At 36.9% G+C, this 24,722-nt stretch overlaps 1 protein-coding gene across 2 annotated transcripts in view; it reads right to left on the bottom strand.

Annotated features, from left to right (window-relative positions):
* Window positions 1-875: 875 nt before the first annotated feature.
* si:dkey-182i3.11 (insulin-like growth factor-binding protein complex acid labile subunit) overlaps window positions 876-24,722 on the bottom strand; it is a 32,165-nt gene continuing 8,318 nt past the window's right edge. The window contains exons 1-2 of one of the 2 annotated variants that reach the window (XM_039769547.1): window positions 20,963-21,293; window positions 876-5,488 (exon numbers count right to left, since the gene is read on the bottom strand). In XM_039769547.1, coding sequence (XP_039625481.1) covers window positions 3,450-5,488; window positions 20,963-21,029 — 2,106 coding nt within the window. In that variant the 5' untranslated portion in view covers window positions 21,030-21,293 and the 3' untranslated portion in view covers window positions 876-3,449. Of the gene's footprint in view, window positions 5,489-20,962; window positions 21,294-24,722 lie in introns of those variants that run through there. The other variant, XM_039769546.1, reaches the window with a different exon arrangement.

Below are 24,722 nucleotides of genomic sequence, written 5' to 3'. Positions count from 1 at the left end.
TTATATATTTTCTAAAATTGGAAAAAATCTAATTCTCACTTAGAGGATCTGCTCAAAACTTTTCCAAAACCTGGCAGGATCTGATAAATAATATTTTAGAATAAACATTTATATTGAGGAACTGGATTCTCTCCCTTCTTTTTCTATTCTATTTTTTTTATTTACATATTTCACTATTATTAAAGTGCTACTCTGTTGACCAAGCTCTCTCATTCATGGATGGGGATTGATTTGTTTCAAACTAGTTTTGTTTAACTTGACTTGCATGTATGGAATCTTTTTTGAATTTAATAAAATAAAAAAAAGAACTTTCATTCCAAAAATGCTATATCAGATGTTGGCATGTCAGCCTTCTAAACTGAACTGATTTATTTACACTAAGTTTGCCCAGTACTAACTGTGGGTTTAAGGTATAGCAGCAGTTTAGATGTGGTACCCTATTCTTCAATTAGACAACATTTTTTAAATCAAAAATTAATCATTAAAACCTCTCACTACAAAACTGGGGGAGATTCAAGCAATCCTGAATCACTTCTATTTATTTATGACCATTTTCATTAGCACATTATGTCACTTTTAAACCTACTGTACCTGTGAAACAACAAAAATGTGTTACTATGCAAACTTTCATAAGTAATCTAATCCTTGTTTATTTAAAGCACAAAATGTACAATACACATGTGAAAGAATAAAAACAATTTTGCTATATAAAATATACATTTACACAATACTTTTAACACCTTTTTAACACAAGACAGAATTTTACTATTCAAATATAATTAAAGTATCCATCCATCCATTGTCTAACCCGCTGAATCCAAATACAGGGTCACGGGGGTCTGCTGGAGCCAATCCCAGCCAACACAGGGCGCAAGGCAGGAACCAATCCCGGGCAGGGTGCCAGCCCACCACAGTAATTAAAGTATTAATTTTAAAAATTGTATATGAAGATAACACTTGACAATCAAATTTATAACAATAGTTTGTTTCATTACTTTATATTTATTTTGGCATTGCATTACGCTATCGAATGTCAGGTTATTTTTAGTTCTTATTTTTGCACACCACTAGCTAGCTTCTGACATAGTTGGTGAACTGGACAGACAGCTGTTTCTTGAAGACAAAGCATTTCCTAAATGTTTTAGGACAGATTTTACTACTCACTGCATCTCCTCCTGCATCTAAAGTTGCACTAACCAGAGAGCTGCAGATAACTCATCTTTGACCTGAGTTGTCCTGAGGCCATTCTGTGTTAAGCCCTCCAAAAACCCTGCTATAAAAACGGGTTTTCTAATTTAGTAATCCATCTATTCATTGATTTTTGATAATTTGTTTAGAATATTAGATAAAGAGAATATTAAAGGAATCTTTGCTGAAATGCATATGAGGGTATATAGTATTATTAGCACACATTGGATTGGACCAGCATTTGCAGATATACAAACTGTATTTACTGTGGATTCGTAAAGTTCAGACCCTATTATTTTTTTCACATTTTGCTATGTTGCAGACTTGCGCTAAAATAATTTTTTAAGATTTTAGAAATTTTTGGAAATGTATTTAAAATAAAAAAATAAAATATCATTTTTGACACAGGTATTCATATGCTTTGCTATGACTCTTGAAATTTAGCTCAGGCACATTCTTTTCTATTGAGATGTTTCTACACCTTTTTTGGAATCTATCTGTGGTCACTCAATTGATTGGACATAATTAGGAAAGGCACACATCTGCCTATAGAAGGTCCCACAGCTGACAATGCATATTAAAGCAAGAACCAAGCCATGAGATTGAAGAAATTGCCTAAAAAGCTGAGGGACAGGATGGTGTAAGAGCACATATCTGTGGATGGCTACAAAAAATCATGCAGTATTCATGGTTTCCAAGAGCGCAGTGTCTTTCATAATTCTTAAATGGAATATATCTTTTGGAACAACTACAACTCTTCAAGTGCTGATCAGCCAGTCAAACAGGGCAACTGTGGGAGAAGAGCCACCTACGAGATTCTAAGATTATGAGGAACAGGGTTCCCTGGTCTGATGAAAACAAGATTATCATCATGTCTAAAGGAAATTAGTCACTACTCGTCACCTGTGCAGTATCATTCCAATGGTGAAGCATGGTGGTGGCAGCATGATGCTGTGGGATTATTTTTCAGCAGCAGGGACTGAGAGCCTAGGCAGAGCGGAGGGAAACGTGAATGGGGCAAAGTACAGAAATATCCTTAACAGGACTAAGGCTCAACTTTTACCAGGACAATGACCCTAAGTACAAACCAAAGACAATGCAGGAGTGGCTTAGGGACAAGAAAGGGAATGTCCTTTAGGTGCACAGCCAGAACATAGACTTGAACCAAATTGAACATTTTATCACTTATGTGTGTCAGTGGATCATCCTCCAGGCTCTTCCACCCCGGGTCAAGCGGGAATGCTGGCGCTAACCTTGTCTCCTTTTTTTCCTTCCACAGTGCTGAGAAGATGTCCAGTCAGGGCAACTGACTCTGCCCCTTCTGTCCCCCAGTAACATATCCTGTGCTTCCCGGAAGGAGGCATCAATTGTTACAAGAAGCAACGCAGCACAGAGCTCCTTCCCTCCATGACTAGTACAGGCTTACAGGCTGAGAAAGGATTTATCATCCTAGGACCCTGACTTTTGTTTGTTTAGTGCCATCGAACACTCATTTTTGTTTGGATGATTATCATAATTAAATGGGGTTGACCAGGTTGGCGTCCCAACATTTTCTCTTTGTATTTCCTTCCAGTGACCACAGTCTCTAGAGAGGCCTGAAAATAGCTGTCCACCAGTGGTCCCCATCCCATCTGACAGAGCTTGAAAGCATCTTTAGAGAAGAATGGCAGAAAATCCTCAAATCCAGATGTGTGAAGCTTGTCATACCCACGAATCTGGAATCTACTCCAAAGCTGCTTATGAATAATTGTGACAATGTGATACTTCAGTGTTTTGTTTTTAATACAATAAATGAGCAAACATTTCTAAATTCCTGTTTTCACCTTTGTCATTCTGTGGTATCGAGTGTCTTTGATGTGAGGAAAAATGAATTTAAATGATTTTAGCGTAAGGCTGGAACATAATACAATGTGTAAAATATGAAGTGGTCTGTAAACTTTCTGAATATTTTTCTACTTTGACAACGTTACAGAACAGTAACTCTCTTAAACATGTCCAATCATTTTAATTTTCTATACCCACATTATGCATATTAATGCAATGCAATGCAAATGGTTTGATAAATTATTGCCACATTATAGGATTACATCTCCATAGATTTCATATTTAGAATATGAACTGGAGACCGAGACTCCAACTAATGCTAACCTACACAAGACTATTGAGCCTGGTATTCCATTATCTCATATCTCAAATTTCAAAATGGGTTTGGTTATGGGTAGCTTGCTTCCAGATCTGAACATTAATCATTTTTTAAAAAATTAACTTGTAAAAAATAAGAAGAGTAATATACTGCATAGCGAAATCAAATAAAACCAAGGTTTTAAATGGTTTGTATCCAGTATAATATCAGCTCCTGAGCATTCTGAGGGAATTATGTTCAGTTGTTTCACATATTTAGTCAGACTGTTCATTTGGGAAAAACATGTAACTTTATCTTTAATGATTGATGCATACTTCTGGGTCCAGTGGTGTAAATACAGAACAGAAGGGCAGGTACAGTCCCATGGGTTGTTTCCCAAGTAGATCCTCTTCAGGGACACCAGGGGATCCAGAGTGCCATTTAAAAACATTTGGAGATCATTGAAATTAAGGTATAGTACTTGAAGATGAGTTAAACTATCGAATATATATGAAGAAAGTTGGTAAAGGTGATTGTTTTCCAAATAGAGTTTCTTTAACAAGTGGAGTGAATGAAATATTCCTGGAGGCAAGACCAAGAGACGGTTATTATTAAGGTGGATCTTTCTGAGGTTTTGTAAGTTTTGGAAAATGAGAGGATCTAAGCTCAACAGCTTATTGTAGCTTAAGTCAAGTTCCTTCAGGGAAGCAAGTCCATCAAAGATCCCAGGCTCAATCAAAGAAATGTGGTTGTCATGTAAATGAAGCCTTTGTAGTTTTGTAAGATTCTGAAAAAGTGTGTTCGATATATTTCGGATGTCATTGTTATTCAAATAAAGCTCCTTTAAGTGTAACAGTGCATGGAAAAGCGTGGGCTCCAGTTCAAACAGAGAGTTATGGCTGAGATATAATTGTTGCAGGAATCTCAAGCTGCTGAATGCATTATGGGGTATGGAGACCAATTTATTGTGATGGAGCTGAAGTTCTTGCAGGTTTGTGACTTGCTGAAAAAAGAATGGTGGTATTCTTGAGAAGAAGTTGTTATCGAGATAGAGAAACCTCAGTTGCTGAAGCTGGGAAAACAAAGTATCAGGAAGACTCAAAAGTAGATTGCTGTCCATTTGAAGCTCCATTAGATTTGGTGTGTTGCTGAAAATATCTGGGGATACATGTAAAAGGTTGTTGTCATCAAGATGCAGTTCCCTTAAAGCTAACAGGTTCTGGAAGACCCCCGATGACAAGTTAGTTAGGCTGTTGTTGTACAAGTTGAGCACAGACAAGTTATGTAAGTCAGTAAATGCTGAAGGAGAGAAAGCCTTGATATAGTTGAAGCTTAGGTCTAATCGCTTAAGCTCAGTTAGACACTGAAAGGCACCTTCCAGGACATCAGATAACAAATTGTTACTAATATCTAAAATATGTAGAGAGCTGATAGCAGTGAAAGCTTCAGATGGTACCATAACAAGCTGGTTCTTAAAAAGATATAGGCTCTTTAGCTTAGGAACATCAATAAATGCAGAAACCGGTACAGCACTGATATTATTAGAGCTTAGATCTAAAATTTCCAGGTTGATTGCACCTCGAAAGGACCCTTCCTGTAGGTTTGTAAATCTGTTATTGGCAAGAAAGAGTTTTTTTAAATTTGTTGAATTGTCAAAGAGCCCCTCTTCGATAGTAAAAATGGAGTTACTGCTCAGGTGAAGAGTATGAAGTTCTGGGACTCCTTCAAGGACTCCTTTTTGCAGAGAAGAGATTTGGTTTAAACTGAGAATTAATGTCTGTAAGCTCTCCATTCCATCAAAAGATCCAAAAAGTAAGGATTCAATATTGTTGCTACTCAAATCTAACAATGTCAAATTAGACAAAGCCCTGAAGGGACTTGCAGGCAAGAAAAATATGTTATTACCTTGCAAGTAGAGTTTGCGGAGGACTTTCGCAGTCAAAAAAATGTTTTGGTCAATAAAAGTCAGGTTGTTGTTGGAGACGTCAAGTGACTCGACATGTTCTAGCCAATATGAAGCATTTTCTTGAACTGTTGCAAGATCTATCAGCTCCTCTTGATTCAATCCCTGACAATGGACAGCCTCGGATTCATCACAAGTACACTTTGGAGGACAGGCAGTTAGGCACTTTAAACTAAACAGCAATATCCAGATGAACAAGGCCATGTTAAGAAAATCTGTTTATTAAAGAGAGAAAAAAAAACAGAATCTTAAAATTTATAGTGTCTGTATTTTTTGGTTGGCCTGGAAACAAAAAAATGATAAGAAAGACAACAGTTATTTGGAGGCTCCACAATTTTCATGGTGATTGACCTTTGACCAGGACATCAGTGAGAAAGTACAGAACCTCCTATCCAAGATTTAGATTATAAATTTCAGACAGATAAAGATAAGTCTGTCACTTATGTTCTTATGCAATTTTTTCATATATTTTCAGTCGGAATTTTAATTTAGAAAACCTTACTGAGTTGTAGACAATTACGGCACATACCTGTGATCTCCATTGTCTTACAGAGCTTTGAGACTAGCCATGACACAATTTCAAAGTCATGGTGATCGGTTTCTATGTGTGCAGGAGTTGACAACGAATGTGCACTCAGCAGGAAGTACAATACAGACCACGCCCACAAACAAACAACAACTCAATCAAATCGCAAGAAAATGAAGAGCAGTGGTTGACTTAAGAAAAGAAGAAAACAGATGGCTTAGGCTTATAGAACTTTGGTAAGGCATCATCTGGAGTACTGTGTTCAGGTTTTCTTCTGTTTTTAAACCTGTGTATTTGCTACTATCAGCTACTTGTGTTTATTTTTTACCTATTGTTTTCATATGTAGCCATTTAAGCATGAGGTGTCTCACATGCGGGACACTGCCAAATTTCAAAGTTCTTTGAGTACGTTGCAGTAAACCCACAAGTCAATTGAAAGCAATAATAATGGTAGTATTACTTAACCAAGGGTGTCTTCTTTCTAATACATCATAAGTATCCATGTTGTCTGCTCTCTTTCATTATTAAAATATATGATTTGCACATGTATATCCTGAGCTGAGCAGCGTGTCATAACTAGGTAAATTTGTTTTTATTAAAGATCTTACCTACTTCAAGTCACATACAGTTAAAGGTTCATTACCATTGGATAGCAGAGTTCCAGCCCAATCTAATGATGTATAATTGTCTAGGATTGGTCATTCATAGTACATGAAATAAATTGTTTCTGCAACAAGCCACCTTCAAGCAATGTTACATGCAAAGCTTAAGTCAAATTCTGATGACAGTTTTATCTCTATTGAGAATGACGTGTTTCATGAAGTACTTGATGGCATACTTGATTTGTAAGTACTGCTTTTAGCATAAGTGTTGTGGCATGCAGTTTTATAGCTCAAGCGCCATGTGTTCAACTACCATACCAGGATCTGTCTGCTGTATGTTGTCCCTACAGATTAGTTTTCTGAGCTGCGCTCTTTAAGTTTCAATTTACAGCACAGGCAATATTTCTTAGTGTACCTGTGAGTGCAGCTACATTGTACTTGCACCTCTTGAAGTTTCATGTAAGGACCTGCTTCGATCAGATGTCATGTCATGGAGTCATGAGAACCTCAGAGAAAAAAAGTGTTTCGCTTAGTTGCTTGTTCATAGTATTAAACCCTTCTCCCAGGGAAATAAAATCAGTGTGGCATTTGTGGGGATGGTGGGATTTCGAGTGTGTTCATAAAGTGAGCATTTGATGAAGTAAGCATGATTGGAAACGGGATAAAAAAATCTCACACAGATTTTTGTTGGTGGTGGCTGGGTAAGATGGATTATACTGCAGGTGACTGCCACCTGTGAGGTGGCTTAATCTTTCAAAAAATATTTACATAATTATTATGGATAAGTTTGGTATTTTTCAAGTCAAAGTTATTTCTTCACACTCATGGTATATATTTATTTGCTGTATAAAGGTGTGTTCTAAAGTGAAGCTTTTTTTTAAAAAATAAATTTAAAAAAATATCCAGTCTGTTCTTGCAGCTTACAAGGAGGATGAAGTATATTGGGGTTCAAGAGGTGAAAGAAAAAGCCTTAAAACTTACCAAATACAAGCACTTTGAAGCAAATCGTTTTGATTTAAGAAGACATGCCTTTTATGTTTATGACGCATTCCTGTGATAATGAAGAGAAACTGGGAATAATTGTTTAATCACTGATTCTTGGAACTATTTTTCTTGAGGTATCCATACATTTCAATTTTGTTTGTCTGCTGACAGCCACTGTCATGGGTAGAGTTTAGACTTAAATATTGAAATTGAACAGCACGAAAGCAACATGCATCTGAAGCTGTTTACAGCAATTTTGTCTTTCAAGAATATTGTTCCAGGATGTAAACATAAACTTAAAAAAGCGTTTAAGTTTCTATTGACTATCTTGTGGTTACCACAATATCTTAAAGTTAAGGCTTGTAGTGCTTGTGAACACTCTGTGGAAGACTACTTGCAGTCGATGAGGAAAGGAAAAATGTCCGTGATCGTTCATTATTAAAACTAACTGCAACTCCAAACATTTCTAAGGTCAGACATTTTACTGCAACTGAAAGTGAAGCAGGTTTAAATGTAGAGCCATTGGATATTAACAATGAAAAAGTAATTTACTAGCAAATTGAATACTATATTGATGTGCAGCTTTTAAGTAGGATTGCAAATTAGAAGAATTTTTATTGGTGCTGTTTCATGTCTCTAGCATCATGGGTTTGAATCACATGCTTGGTCAATGTCCATGTACAGTTTGTAAACTCCTGGACATAGCGTAATTGTTTTTCTCTAACACATACAGTATATAAAGCCATAAAGATAATTAGAAATGGTGATTCTAGGTTGTTATTCCTGTGATGGGCTGGCACCCATTTCTTTCCTTTCACACAGAGCTATGGGGAAAGGTACCAAATACCTGTGACCATAAACAGCGTTGTACAACATTTTACATTCTGCAACATGCAATTCACCAAAGCTAGTGAATGTGCAGTCTCTATATGGTCATTCCAATCGTTCACACATCAATGCTAATTAAACACTGCAAAAATAAGCAAACTTACGCTAATGAAAGCTGACCATTTAGGTTTTGATAATTTCCTCCAGCTTAATTTCGGAAAGTGGAAAAATATCCCCATAGCTTGCGTAACAAAATGGGCTCATCCTGATACATCTGAAAAATAGCACGTCCTGCAACAGAGGCACTCTTCCTTAATGGCCATCACTTCACGTTTTCCTCATGTATGCCACTAATTGCCACTTGTTCATTGTGTCGCCATTCTGTCCAGTTGCATGTTTAGCTCTTTTTGCCTCTTCAGTTCAGCTTTTTTCTTTGTTCTTTCCTCTATGACCTTTTGGAGCCCTCATCGGCACATTCTGACTGGTACAAATACAGTTTACTGATTATCTTAAATGTATCCTTATGTATCCATGTGCCTGTGTGGGTTTCCCTTGGGTGCTCTTGTTTCACCAACTGTCCAAAAGCATATGTAGATTGTCAATACCAAATTGGCCCTAGTGGACGTGTGAGTGGTGTGTGTAATAGAATGGGGCCCTGACCATGGATTATTCCTGCCTTGTGCTCTATATTTGATGGGGCAGGCTCCAGCTCCTCCATAATCCTGCTCAAGATAAAGCAGGCTACAGAAAGGGATCGATGGAATGGATGGTACCCTCCTTTTCATAGTTGGTTATATAACTGTTTTAAAATGAGGGCAATCGGCGAGATGAGGAGCAGAGCTGGTTTTCTTTTAAAATGAGAAAAACTCACAAACTGTTAATTTTTTTCTTTTCTAAAGTAAAGTTGATACACTCTTTTACAATATTTGTGGAATTTCAAGATGTGGAGTATGTAGAAGGAGAGCAGGCATCCCAGATGAGATGGAGGAAAATACATTACCCAGGCGGGAAGCCAGAGGGACAACAAAAACAAACTGGCCAGCAAAATGGAAAAATGACTTTGTGCCCAGTTGACAAGAAATACAAGCAAAACAAGCAGAAGCTGGTCTCATCCGTTGCGGGTGATGGAGGTCTGAAGCGGAGATCTGTTAGCAGCAGTGTTATTTTTTTATTATTTCTTATTATCCCAAGGTATCCTCTATTTACCCAACCCGAGGGTTATATTATAGTATATGCAAGCATATATAAACAAGACCGGTAAGAAAGGAGCTCAGAAAGAAATGGAAAAGAAACCTAAAGCTACATCCAAGCCAAGACAGGCAAGTCCAAGTTCAAGCTCATGGTACGGCCTTTCAGGGACTAACCTGGAACAGACAGATGAAAGCCCAGACTTCTCAGGACCACGGTACGCTGCATTATCTCCAGTTGAGAGCGAAAATGGGAGCAAATGTGCAAGTGATGCAGGTCACGATAGCTCACCGATTCCAGAAGATCACTTGAAACTGGAAAAGGCCTTGCAGTCCGTGCATTTATCTACTCCTTGCGAGCCAGGAATATTGGCTGTTATAGAGCTTCCCGCTTCATCTATGGTGCACTAAAGCAGAAATGATCTGTCCGAACTGAAGGTAATGATCGCTGAGCTCAAGCAAGAGATGAAGAAAGATGTAAAGAAAGAAATAAATGGGATAAATGGTATGCTCAAGAAACACGTATATAATTGCTTTGAGGCGGCCATTAAAGGTATGCTGTAAAAATATTGAGGAGCACATTCAGGAAAATGCGTCTAAATTAAGAGCACTTGACGATCAGCTGGAAGACATTAAGCAGACATTCACGACTCAAATCGAAACAGCCAAAAATCTAGCATCCACCACTGATGGAAAAGCAACAGCTGTGAATTCCAAATGCAAAAAACTCGGAGACAGACTTGCTGTTCTGGAAGATGGATGCAGAAGGAATAATATTAGAATCAAAGGTCTACCTGAGGATCGTGAAAGTCCAAGCCCAGTGAAATTCATAGCTGAACTATTCTTCAAAATAATTGGAGAAAACTTTAAATCAGACACAGAGATAGCAGCAGCTTATCGCATACAAGGATCGAACATATCTAAACCTAGGACTTTTGTTGTGCGCTTCGTGAAGTTACAATGTAAGTTAAATGTAATGTCACTTCTCAGGCAGAAACAAGAGATTATATTTGAAAATAACCTCATTCGTATTTTCCCTGATTTCTCACCCTCAACAGCTGCTAAATGTGCCTCTTTTTATAATATTAAACAGCGTTTACGAAAAGTCAATATCAGATACAGCCTCTTGTATCCTGCCAAACTGAAAGTGGATATTCAAGGCAAACATTACATATTTACGACTACGGAGGAAGCAGATAAAGAGTTAAGAAAGCTGATCCCGACACTTTCCTGAAATACGATCGTGAGTCACCGGCTGTCTGATCTGCTTGCAATGGCACTGGTACAGTAATTATACATCCTTGTCCCTTCTCGATCACTATCTGTTTATGTTTCAATTACAATTATACACATTTATGTATGTATGTGTGTAAGAAATTAAATTAGTAACTTTTTACTATTCTAAAGGAAACTGTTAAACATAATACCTTTGGCTTATTGTTGTTGTTATTATTGTAATAGGGTTTACTATGTTTATCCAGGGCCACTTTTTAATACCATTCCCTGGGATTACTATCTTAACATTACAAGACTGTTGAAGATTGTTTTATTTTTAATGATTATAGCATTTAGACTGTATCAGCAATAGATAACTCAATTTTAATCCTCATAAGGTGCTGCTGCGGGGCTTGTTTTGTTTTGGACGTGCTCTGTTTCTAGGAATGTCAGAGGACTGGGACTTTGTGAAGTGGGGTCCAGCCTCATGCGGGCAGGCAAAACGGGGGTGACGGACTGGGGAGAGAAAGACAGCAAGCTATCTCCAATCTATCCTTTTAATCCTTATAATTATAACTACCAACGTAACAATAGACTGTATGGCAATATCCCCTGGGAAAATTGGAAATTAAGGTCAAAGCTGTCTTACTTTCGGTTAAGACTACATAATGACATCAAAAATTCAGAACCAATGTCTCCAAGATGGGACAGTTAACTTTGTGAGCTGGAATATTAAAGGCCTGAATCACAAATTAAAAAGAAAGTATTCTCTCACCTAACAGGTCTAAACACTAAAATAGTATTTTTTACAGGAGACCCACTTATTAAGCAAGGATCAGTTCCGGCTACAAAAAGACTGGACTGGCCAAATGTTTCATTCCAGGTTTACAAAAAAACTAGAGGGGTGGGAATTCTTATCCATAGAACAGTCTCATCTGTAGTATCAGATGTTGTATCTGATCCTGAAGGGAGATACATGGTTGTCATGGGTACTTTATTTAATTGTAAAGTGATTCTGATAAATGTTTATGCACCTAATGTGGATGATAGGGACTTTGTCCAAAATGTATTTGCATCCATGCCCAATGTGAACACTCAAAAAATTATAATGGCTGGGGATTTTAATTGTGTTTTAAATCCAGACCTAGATAGGTCTCCTGTCACAGGGGCGATGCCATCTAACCTGCAAAGACAATTACACAGTTTGTAACTGACCACAACTTATCAGACCCCTGGAGATTTCTAAACCCAAACTCAAGAACATATTCCTTCTACTCACCAGTGCATCTTTGCTACTCAAGAATTAATTATCTCTTTGTAGATAACCATTTCTTGCCTATGATTAAATCCTGCAAGTATGACCATATTGTTATTTCCGACCACGCCCCTCTGATCTTGGAGCTAAAATCATTATGCCCCACATACTCATCTCGCAGATGGTATCTTAACCCACTTTTATTAGCAGATGAGAACTTTACAGACGTTATATCAAACAAATCAGTTTTTTTCTAGAGACAAATACATCCTCAGAGGTCTCTGGGAAACCTTGAACACCTTCTTAAGAGGACAGATTATCTCATATCTTTCCCACAGAAATACATTGGAAACAAGCAGGTATCAAAGCTAACCAGTGAAATTACTAGAATAGATCAAGATCAGGTGTCCAAGTGAGGCTCTTTATATGAGAAGCCAGGCTCTGCATTCAGACTCAACCTCTTGACAACTAAAGAAACTGAACAACTCATTTATAAATCAAGACATCATTACTATGGACATGGAGAGAAAGCTAATAAGCTTTTAGCTCAACAAATCCACAAGCAAGAAGTTCGCAATGCAATCCCAGCAATCACCAACACAAACAGAGACAAAATCGTTGTCCGTAAAAATATAATGCACATATTTAGAGACTACTATAAAGCCTTATATTCTACTGAGTTAAAAGAAGACAAGACACAATCTAATTTATTTCTGAATGCATTAGAGATATCACAAATAGATACTCCTAGTGCAGAAGATTTGGATAAACCATTGGCACTATCAGGATTATTAGATGCTATAAAGTCACTTCAGAGTAGGAAAGCAGCAGACCCCGATGGTTACCCTGACAAATTTTATAAGAAGTTATCCACTCAGCTAGCTCCCCTTCCTATAAGCAACATTCACAGAGGCTAGAGACAATACAATTGTACCTCAAACTTTTTACCAAGCATTAATCATCGTCTTTCCTAAACAAAATAAGGACATATTACAATGTGCATCATACAGACCAATTTCACTTCTGAATAATGATGTTAAAATACTCTCCAAAGTCCTAACTTGAAGAATGGAGAAAATCCTGCCTTTGTTAATATCACAAGATCAAACTGGATTTATTAAAGGCCAACAATTAGTGTCCAGTCTTCACTACCTGTTTAATGTAATATATTCACCCGCAAAGTCAAACATCCCAGAGATTTTATTATCCCTGGATGCAGAAAAAACATTTGATATGATTGAATGGAACTACCTTTTCACTACATTGGAGAAATTTGGGTTTGGCCTGAACATTTGTGCATGGACCAAACTACTGTATACCAATCCAGAAGCTTCAGTTTGTATTAACAACATTAATTCAGACTACTTTAAACTACCAGAGACCACTTGTCACCACTACTTTTTGCAGTCGCCATTGAGCCACTGGCAGTTCACTGTAGAAATGCTTATGAGATAAAGGGGATTATCAGAGAAGGACTTGAACAGCAAATGTCTCTATATCCAGATGATATGGTACTGTATATATCAGACCCACAAAATACTGTGCCTGCAGTCTAACAGCACTAACAAAATTTCAAAAGATTTTGGTCTCAGAATTAATTTGACTAAAAGTGTACTCTAACCAGTGAATTCTCAAGCACACAATATTAGATTGGACACCTTCCCTTTTATCATGCAGATCAGTTTAAATATCTAGGGTAAACATCATAAGTAAACATAAAGCTCTTTATCAACAAAATTTCGAGGTCTGTATGAAAAAAAATTAAGCAAGACTTGCATAGATGGTCAACCCTTCATCTCACCTTAGTTGGAAGAATTAACATTCTTCCTAAGCTTCTCTTTTTATTTCAAAACATTCCAATATACATCAATAAATTATTTTTTAAGAAATCAGATTCAACCATAACCACATTTATTTGGAATTCAAAACATCCATGTATCCAAAGAGCGTTCCTACAAAGGCCAAAGGCAGAAGGTGGAATGGCTCTACCTAACTTTCAATTTTATTACTGGGCAGCAAACATACAAACTATAAAAACCCGGACATGGACACAAATAGATGAACATTCACAGGCTTGGTCTGCAATAGAAATAAAATCCTGCAGTACGTCTTTATATTCCTTGCTTTGTGCCCCCAATGAATGCAAGTTATCGCCAATATACTAACAACCCAATTGTGCTTCACTCACTCAGAATATGGAACCAATGTAGGAAGTATTTTAAGATAGAGAATCTTTTATCGGTGGTCTCTGCATGAGAACCACCTTTTTCAACCCTCGCAAACATATGCAGTTTTTAATATCTGGAAATCATTTGGCATTAAATAACTTAGAGATCTGTACATAGACAACATCTTTGCATCCTATGAACCATTACATTCTAAATTTAACTTCCCAGTAACACATTTCTTTCACTATCTTCAAATTAGAAACTGTTAAACCGAACCTGTCCAATTTTCCTCACCTCCCATCTCCTTCTATGCTGGAAAAAATATTGCTCAGTTTCAAGGTCTTAGACAGCATTTCTGCAATATAAAAAAACAATTTACAGCCCCTCCTTTTCAAAGATTCAAGAGGACAGTGGGAAAAGGATCTCTCACTCAAAATCTCAGAAAAGGAATGGAAGGTAGCAATGCAGAGAATTCACTCGAGCTCTATGTGCACAAAGCATACAATTATTCTACTCAAAATTATATATTGAGCACATCTGTCTCGTTTAAAATTGTCCAAAATGTTCCCAGGGCAAGATCCAACCTGCAAACGCTGCAATCAAGTTCCAGCCTCACTGGGTCTCACGTTTTGGGCCTGCACCAAATGAACATCATTCTGGACCAAATTTTTAAATGCCTTTCAGACAGCCGTGGTGTCACAATCCCTCCTAACCCATTAACAGCTGTGTTTGATGTACTCCCAGATGGGCTTAAAGTGGAGAAGGACAAACAAACTGTGGTTGCCTTTACTACACTATTAGCATGGAGGCTTATCTTGCTAAACTGGAAGAATCATAACTCTCCCCTTTTAAGTCAGTGGGTAACTGATGTTATATATTATTTTAAATTGGAAAAAATCTAATTCTCACTTAGAGGATCTCTGCAGAAATGTTTCAAAACCTGGCAGCATCTAATCAATAACATATTAAAATAAGCTTTTAAAGCACTGAGGAAGCAGATTCTCTCCTCATTTCTTTTATATTCTCCATTTATCTATATTCGCTTATTAATTTATCGATTAACTTATTTTTACTAGGTTTAAGTTTTATTCTGCTGTCCATGCTTTCTCAGGGGTGGGGGTTGATTTGTTTTCAATCCTATTCTTGTAAAATTGATCTATTTGTATGGAATGTTGTGTGATTTCAATAAAATCAATAAACTTAAAAAAAAATTTTGGAAGAGGTTCCATCCTCATATGCCAGGTGGCAGTGGTCCTCATATGGCAACTCATTTGGGACACCGGCGGGGTGCTTGGGAATTAGAGTCCAGGAGTACATCCCTGGGTCTCATTAGAGGGTGCTGTCAGGGGATATCCTCCCTACTTTCTTTATGGCCTGGAAGTGCTTCCCAGAACACATGGAATGGCAGCATTCCCGTGTCCAACATAAAAGAGTCCACTGCCTCAGTTCCAGTGAGTGAGAGTCGGGAGGTAGTGGGTAAAACTCAGCAGAGGTGGAAAAGGAGGAAGAATTGTTAGTTTATTGTGTGTTATTGTATTATTGTGGCAGTTTATTGGACTGAGGTCTGTGAAGAAGTGCCTGAAGAGAATTCAGATCCTTTACTTTATTTGTATAGTGTTTACTGTATTACTGTGTTTGTGGTTTAGGGCACTCTTGTGGTCACAATTAATGTCTGATAACATTTGTGCATTGAACAATTGATGTATTTGGTAAATTTAAGCCATCATGGTTGGACCCTGGTTCCCTTCAGTCCCATTTCAAAATGCAAGAACAGGTAGGGTGTTTTTAAAATTTATAAAAAATGCTTTACTTTAGAACACAATTTTATGTGTGTTTAAGAGGAAACAGCCTTTTACTTGAAATACCAAAAATCCTTTAAATGAAATTGCAATATTTAAACAAGTTATCTGGGATTCCAAAATGTTTATAAACCTTAAATAGGCTTTTTGATAGTTGAAATAGCTGTAACACCAGGTATTCATCAGCAGCTCTCACTTTCAAAAGCATTGTATCCTGCAGGCTGATGCAAAAAATAATATCTTGTGTTAAATTAATAATTAAACATTTTTGATTGCACTTCATAGTTTGTCTTACTATTATTTCATTTTTTATGTTAGTGTTTAAAGCTAACACAAGGAGTCTCTTATTTTATGTATGTTTGTAGTCAACAGGGCATTTTGAAAAGGATGCATCAACAGCATATATGTGCATACTGTATTATGCCCCTTAAATCCAGAGTAGTGGTTGGAGTGGTCAAGACATCCAGCAGATAAAGGAGAATATGGATGGACGTATCAAGCTAATTAAGTTAATAGATTTAGTTTCAACCAAACTTGTTCAGTTGCATGTTGGCTGTCAAGATAGCAAATCAATTTTGAGATTGTCCAATAGTTTTTAATTCTCTCACATGTATGGTATTGTTATAACAAAATGTTTATCAATATAATCGTTTTAGTAATATTGTTTAAGTAAATATTATTCAGTTGCACCTTAGGAAATGTTCAGTAAACTGAAGAAGAAGTCACACATGACATTTTGGTGAGTCTCTCATAATGAGTTAAAGCCTGGAGGAATTACTTTATTGTTGCACAGTTGCTGAGGAGTTTCTGCTTCCTCCCACAGCATAGAGGATGACACATTAGAAGCAGAAGACTAAAGAATATCTGGCTGCACCCATGGCACCCAATCAAACCACTTATAAACACAGTGATAATTACTATTTGTTTATTTCTTTCCCGAGAGGAGATACTGAACTGTAAAATATAGCAGGTCAGGCTGCCATGCAACTGCATATGGCTTTTCTTGTTTTTCTTTAAGTGTGGGACACATGGGCAAAGTAGTTACAATAGAGGTGTTTTATCTCCAGCAAATGGAAACCCTACCAGACAGCATTCCTGGAATCTGTTAGGATGTGCATACTGATCCTCTTTTGTCAACAGCACCTGGGGCCTCATGTATAAACGGTGCGTACGCACAGAAATGTTGCGTAAGAACTTTTCCACGTTCAAATCGCGATGTATAAAACCTACACTTGGCGTAAAGCTACGCACTTTTCCACGGTACCTCATGGCTTGTCGTACGCAAGTTCTCCGCTCGGTTTTGCAAACTGGCGGCACCCAGCGTCAAAGCAATGGTACTGTTCTTGTGTGATTACTCATTATTTTCATGACGCGGCTTTATAAATACACAGAACCTAACCGCATATTGTTTATTAGTGTAATGCATCTGATTGTAATTCGTAACAATATAATGATCCAGGGAACAGCCATAGTATTCCAAATACCATAACTGCTTTAGCGTTGTTACTCTCACTTCTCCTTCTTCTTCTTTTCTTTCAGCTCCTCCCGTTAGGAGTTGCCACAGCGGATCATCTTTTTCCATATTACTCTCACTGCACGACTCGGAGTATTTATATCACTGTATCTGAGTGTGAATCACAGCAGCAGCTGATCGGAAAGAGAATTATTGGTATACCGCTTTAAGGATACGCTGTCTCAGCCACTGCAAAATGTTTTAAAGCCTTTCCTGTACGGACCTCGCGGTTCAGAAACAGTTTAATCCCAAGAACTTTAAATGCACTCAATCAATTGCACCTTGTAGAACTGTTTGTACTTATAAGTACAATCACCTCACTGTAAACTTGCACTACAGTTATAATATCTCACAACCTGGGCCACTTTATAAAGCGCGTATTTATATATAATGATGATGATATCATTTTTAAGGTGAAATGCAGCAAAATATGTTTGTTAAATTATACACATAAAACTTTAACTTCATTTAAATAATCTATATTCTTCACTGGGAGTGTCGTGAAGGATAGAATAATTAAACATGTACTACGAAGATATTTCAATGTTCTTTAAACGTTTTGAAGAATCGCCGCTATATGCTTACAGATGGCTTAACGTCTATTACAGAGCTGATTGTATGGCGATCGGTTACTTGGGGAAAGAAAAGCAAGGACTCTTGGGCGCCACGCCAATATATATTGAATATAAAACAGAAAGAGAAAATAACAACACAGCTAAAAACGCAGCGACAAATTTCGACAAAACATAAATGCTTGTCATGAGCACGAGGCTCATGAAACACATGTTTAATAACGTGCTTTAGCTCCTATCATCATGAAAATGACATCACGTATACATCTCAGTATTTTAGTTATTCAGAGAGCTGTAATATGACAAATGTAATGGACTCTGTGTCCAGTTGGAGGAAGAGAGCCAGTTTAAGAAGCAAGTAGTGATCCACACACATAGATCACATACGAGTAGAAGATCAAATACAAAACAAAGCATTTAACGTGCTACTTTAATTACGATGTAATTTTGAGAAACTGGTTAATTAAACGATTTTAAGATGAAGTTTATAATGTTCTACTAAATGACAATATAAACTACGTGATTAAAGTGGAAAATTCGAGATTAAAGTTGACATTTCGTGCTTTTTCCCCACTGTGTGCCTTTTTTCTCTGTACCCTAATAAGCTTTCATATGACACTCAGACAGTGGGCTTACAACTCGGCTTTCCACAGCGACTTTGATATGTGACTTCTTTTTATTTCCGCACTGTGCGATTTTGTGGATGTGAGCTTTCATGTTTCTCCAACACGCTATGCCACTCGATCAACTTCCTTTTGTTGATTATACCACGGCTTATTTGAACAAATAGTATGTTTTTCCTTTGCCTCCACTTGGTATTCGCTGAAATTCTTATATTTTCCCCGTGCTTTTCCCATTGTCTTTTCACAGAAGGCTGCGCTTAAGGGCGATTTATATTGATTTGCATATTCAAATAGGCGTAATTCTGGGAGGATTTCGGGTGTTACATAATGCGCGTGCACGAGCGTTAGTTTTCACGCTGATCGGGATTTATGTAGCGGAAGAACGTGGAAGTTGGAGTACGCACAGATTCCTGCATCTGGATTTTTCTGTGCGTAAGCACATTTCGGCTTTTGTGCTTACGCCATGTTATAGTGCGAGTTCTACGCAAGGCGTTATACATGAGGCCCCAGGTGACAATAGGAAACAAAACAACACGCATTGCTAATAACAATGAGTTGGCACCTCTTTAAACTGACTATACAGCGTGGTTGGTTAGTTTGGGGCATTACGATTATTGTTCCTGTGAGTATTGTTGCCAAACATACCTGTAGAGTTATATACACTGGACATTCTGGTGACACATGGATGAAGGGTAATACATGCAGTTTTGTGTGGAGGCCTGCAATTGATAATGACATTGAGGTACAGGTAAAGGGGCTGTCAGCACTCTTACAAACTCCAGAAAATAAAAAACAAGCACCACTCCTTTCATGGGCATGGCCAAGTAAATTGTGTCAGTAGATACAGTACATGTAAATTTTGTGGGACCAAGGAATCATGCACATTAAAGATCTGATTGACTGATGTGCATTGAAAAATGCCCAACAGACAATGGAATCTATAACTATAAACCAAATCATTTAAGTGCTGATAATCCTCTTCAGCCATAATGGGATAACTACAGTCCTTTTAAATTATTATAGACCTCATTCTGACAACTCAAATATTCACCATTTTTGAACCATATTTGACCTTTTTTTTTAGCTGAATTCCACAAATAATGGACAAGCTGTGAAATACAAACAAACCCTTAAGCAATAAACTGAAACCTTTAAGGTCTCAGCCACTAGACTGGATATGTTTCTGCTCATGTACTTGTTTTGTTAATGGGCAGAATTATCTCCTGCTTCGGCTTTAGATGGGAAGAAATGCAGTATGCCATATGAGGCAAATATTATTTTTAACTGCTCTGTGAGAGCAAGTCTTGTTTCGATATGTTCTGTGTGTGTGCAACATAATGTGTTCTATCAGACCACGGTATAAAGATATGTGTGTGTTTTGTTGTGAGCTAACTCAAAAACGATGAAGGATCCCTATTTCTGGCAACATAACTGGATGTAGCTAGTGTAATATTTTGACTCTCTTTTAAATGTTTTAGTACCCAAGATAAGACATAAGACTTACTTCTGGATAATTTTATTTTTTATTAATAAAATATCCAAGTGTGGTAAATAATCTATTAATAAGAAATGACACTTTTAACACTGAAATCAATCAATCATGTGAATTTTTATCGCCAAAGCACAACAACCAAGAACTACGGAATAATTCATATTTTGCTCATTACTATATCATGTCTTTTTTGCATGCTGTATTGGTCTTCTTTGCTCTATGTTAAACATGTCATTATATTCTGTGTCTTTTTTATTTTATTGCAGTTGACTAAAATTTTTTCCTATGAAATGTATTTTATTTATGACATACAGTAGATAAAACTTACCTGATCATGAATACACAGTATTTTAGAGTATATCCAACTAACAATAAATATCCTTTAATTATACAACCTTGAAAACTAAAATGTATGAGAATGTATTCATTCCAGTGCTGTCTGTAATTTAGTATTTAATATTAAGCTATTTACTGTTTTGTATCTAAAAAAAAAAAACAGGTCTGTGATTCTAGAGTCACCGTATATAAAGTATATACATTTATAACAGACACTGTGAAACATCATACCATTTGAAAACGAACAACTATATGATTTTATACAAGACTGAAATTTAGTAACTGTAACTTTTGTATGCTAAACTTAAATTGCTCTGCATTGTAACATAATAATGTGTATAAAAAAATCTTACATTACTTAAGAACAATAAATGAGCCCATTTTACTCTGGTTCATTATGTTTGTTTTTGGACCATTAGTAAATAACACTTAACATGTCTTTTTATACACATATTCTGAAAAAAACTTTTTTTTAATTATTTAAAAAATATTTATGATGGCGCCATTAAAAATTTAAAGTCAAAATAAACTATTCCAATAATTAGTGCTGCTTACAATAAGTAATATAAAAATCTGCACATCACCTTACCTTTGTAGAGCACTTGTCCGCTCATACTGGTAAAAGTAACAATACACTGAGCAGCAGTTTCTTGCATAACAATTCATGTTGAATCTTTAAAAACCACAGCAACATACTTCTGAGGATGTGGTAATTGCTAATCATTACTTTTCTCGAGTTGTCCTGGTCTGTGTGGCTAAGTTGAGAATGCTGGTTAAGTGAAATCAGTTGACATTGCTTTCTTTGAAATATAGTATGCTTTTAGATTATTTCTGCAATGCAAATGACATTTTGCAGAGTTAAGAGTGAAGGAAGTACATTTTTGCAGCAACACACAAGAAGGTTAATCTTAAAATACTCACTGAACTATAGTTCACTTTCTCTAATTTAGATATTAAATAACAGTTTACCATTCTGAATGGGTGGTCTGCAATAGGGCACCTCATTTTCTATTTTCAAATCCCTTTTTATTGACACTTGGTTTATTAATTAAGCATCATTCTCCTCTAAGGGAATGCTAGTCTGAACTGCTCAGTAATAGTTGTAGGTCTATTAGTATAGTTGTAGTACTACTGTCACTGTGAAAGAACAGAATATAGTGAAATATTTATATTATATAGTGAAACATGAATCAGGAATGAAACTTTCAGAAATTAATTACTTTTCTGATTTTTTATCAGAATTAAAACAATCATTCTTAAACAGATATAGATAGATAGATAGATACAGAAGATAGATAGATAGACTGATAGATAGATAGACACAATGTGGTCTGAACTCACACCATAATGACAGAACAAAACACCTGACTTGGTAGTCACAGTCACAGTCATGGTGGGGCTTTATGCAGGCATATTGCTGTTGGTATAAAGAAGCCCCAGCAGTGTTTCTTGACACACGTTTGATACTTAATTTGTTGGGTGAAAGTCCACAGTCAGGGTTCCCACTCTTTTTAAGGAATCATTTTCCAGGACATTTCCAGGAGCTTTTTCCAGAAATTCATGACAGGATCTGGTCATACAGTCATACACTTTAGTCGCAGGCTTAACGCCATTTTAATTTCTCTTTGATTATGCAGGGACTTAGTGTCACCGATATGCTAAATTACATAAAGGCAACACCAATTAATGCACTGATGTATAATGGAGTTGTTTGACCTCTTTTTGTTACACACTGTTTTAAACTGCAAAACTCTTTTAAAGAAATAAATGCCTCTTGGATTGTGGAAAACTATCCAAACACTGACATATACTGAGCAATTCCATAATGTTCAGTATAGAGCTGTTGATCACACCATGAAATAGGCTACCATAGTGACCTAATTTCAGTAAAAGTTACTTGCATATTACATATTATGTCATTGTTTGTATCAAATAAATTTATGTACAATGTTTGTATTAAACAAAACTGCATAAAGCCAATTTATTGCCTATATCATGTGTATGATGCCTATAACACTAATATATGCAACAACTGGCACGCAACAAAACAGAGTTAACTTTCAACTGGTAGCTTTACTGGGAATACAGCAGCTGCAGAATTTGCATAAGTCAACGACAAAGATTATAATAAAGAACTTATCTTTATGGGAAAAGAAGCAAAATACATCCATTTTAAATCATGATAACCTTGCCATCAATTCCTGAGTTGAAAACTTGGTTAAACTAGAAAGAATACTAGGAACAAAGGATAAGAGCCTGAACTCCAGTATATTGGAAAAAAAACAATCTATAAGTCACTGTAGTGTAACCTATGAAAAAGGCATCTGGTGTAGGCCTAGGTTTAGAAACAATGCTGGTGTTGCTCCTTGAGGTCTGATAAAACTGCATCCAGATCGATGACCTCTTTCTTTTTTTCAGCAACACTTTTACACTAGATTTTGTGAGCAGTGTAAAGTCCTGTTTTCTCTCAGCCTTCTCTGCCATTGCATCTGCTTCTTCTTGCATTGCCTCAATGCTAGTGATTATTTTTTGTCTCTTTGCTGCCACTTTTGTGATTTCAGAGCGGAGCTCTTCTCTTTGCTTGTCATTTTCAGTTTCCTTTTTCTTCTTTTTTTCATCATCAAGGTATTGGACATATCGCATCCTGGCATTTCTGAAATGCTGCAATGCTGCAAGAGGGGCTTTGGCAATACTCCATCAAATCAGCCACCAGTCAAAGAATCTTGGATTAGGCAAAAAGACATCAGAGTCCTTCCTTTCAGATTTCCATTTTAAAAAGGGGGTCACCACAGGCTCTCTGACCACAGTGTATGATGTTGGCGTTGGCATTTTACTCTTTGGCAGTTTCTTGTAATTGTCGACAAATATTTCAACATGTGGCCACATCTTAAGTGCTCTCTCTGCCACTGGCAAGTCCTCCACCCACATGTGAGCACAGAATTTTAGAGGGAATGTTGATGTTTTGGTAATTTCAATGAAGTCATCCCGTCTGGCTGGTGTGTCATGAAAAAGCTGACATGAGAATTTTGGGGCAATTTCACTATCTGGAAACATCAGGTGAAACAATGAACCCATATCTGAACAGGAATTGAAAGAATATTTGGAAAGGGCCACTAAAATCATCCAGCGGATCTAAAACAGCTTCACTTGAAAAATGAGCTCCGATTGTGGGTGTAGCTTGAGTTGGAGTTACAGAACTTGATGGCCGGACCTCGTGGCTTCCTTGACTCTCTGATTCTGCTGCCTGTCTGCTAGCTTCAGAATTTTGGGGGGTGGGAGATTGATTGATGAAATCAGTCATGCATGGTCCTATGCCTTGACTTGACATGACCTTCTTGTGTCCCTGTCCTTTGGCATGGCTTTTAACAGCAGAAATGCCCATGTTGCCTACATCAAAAGCTTTCTTGCATATCTTGCAGTATGCCCGATGTACATTATCTGTCACATGTCCTATCCAGTCCCTGAACTCAGGATTTATCTTCTATTCCTCCTTAAACGTACACCTCCTTGACATGATTCTGCTTTCCCTCACTTCTGTAATTAGAAATACATTCTCTAAATGAACCATTATAGGCTACTATTTTTCCTGCAACACTGCCTATTAGTGTCAAAAACATTAAATACAGTAATGTACAAAAATGTAGGCTAAATAGAAATACTGATCCAGTACAGATTTTCTGTAGGCTAACTGTGGTAAACTTAATGTGAAAGTATACCCTTATAATTCCTCTAGAGGGAGCTAACGTTCTGTGGAATAATGGAAGCAAGCTAGAATAAGAAGTTGAGCCAGGAGCTGTTAAGCGTGTTCAGTTGTGCAAATAAACGGCACAAGCCAAGTAATATTTATTGTGTGGCGATTGCTCGGCTGCAAGGATATCACACAAACCTACACAAACACACAAGAACAGGCATTTAGATGTATGCTTCAAGTAGCCTAAGCCCTATTTGTTTTAAATAAAAGCAGTAGCTCTTAGTCTAATTCTTTTTAAGACTGTTATTGTGTTTGTGATGTTTTAGGTTTGGTTCACTGAAATTATTTGCTTTAACAGAGGGACCACGTAGGCCTACAAAATGATTTTAGATTGATTAAGCAATTTCCTCTGGGATCAATAAAGTATTCTGATTCTGATTACCGTCATTAGACAATTAGCACTATGCTAACACCTAATGGGAATTGCCATTAACAGGCTAACAGAAATTAGCATCGCCAATTTACTTGACATGTTTAATATGCAACCTGGGTCCACATCAGACGGTATGAAGTAACAAAACTGTCAGTTTCACCATATGCACTGTGGTCATACTTACAGTCATGCACTCAGCAGAAATTTCAAGTGATGAACTGATGT

Source organism: Polypterus senegalus, chromosome 11, assembly GCF_016835505.1.
Source record: "Polypterus senegalus isolate Bchr_013 chromosome 11, ASM1683550v1, whole genome shotgun sequence".
NCBI classification, from domain to species: domain Eukaryota; kingdom Metazoa; phylum Chordata; class Cladistia; order Polypteriformes; family Polypteridae; genus Polypterus; species Polypterus senegalus.
This window is presented reverse-complemented; position numbering and strand designations above follow the sequence as displayed.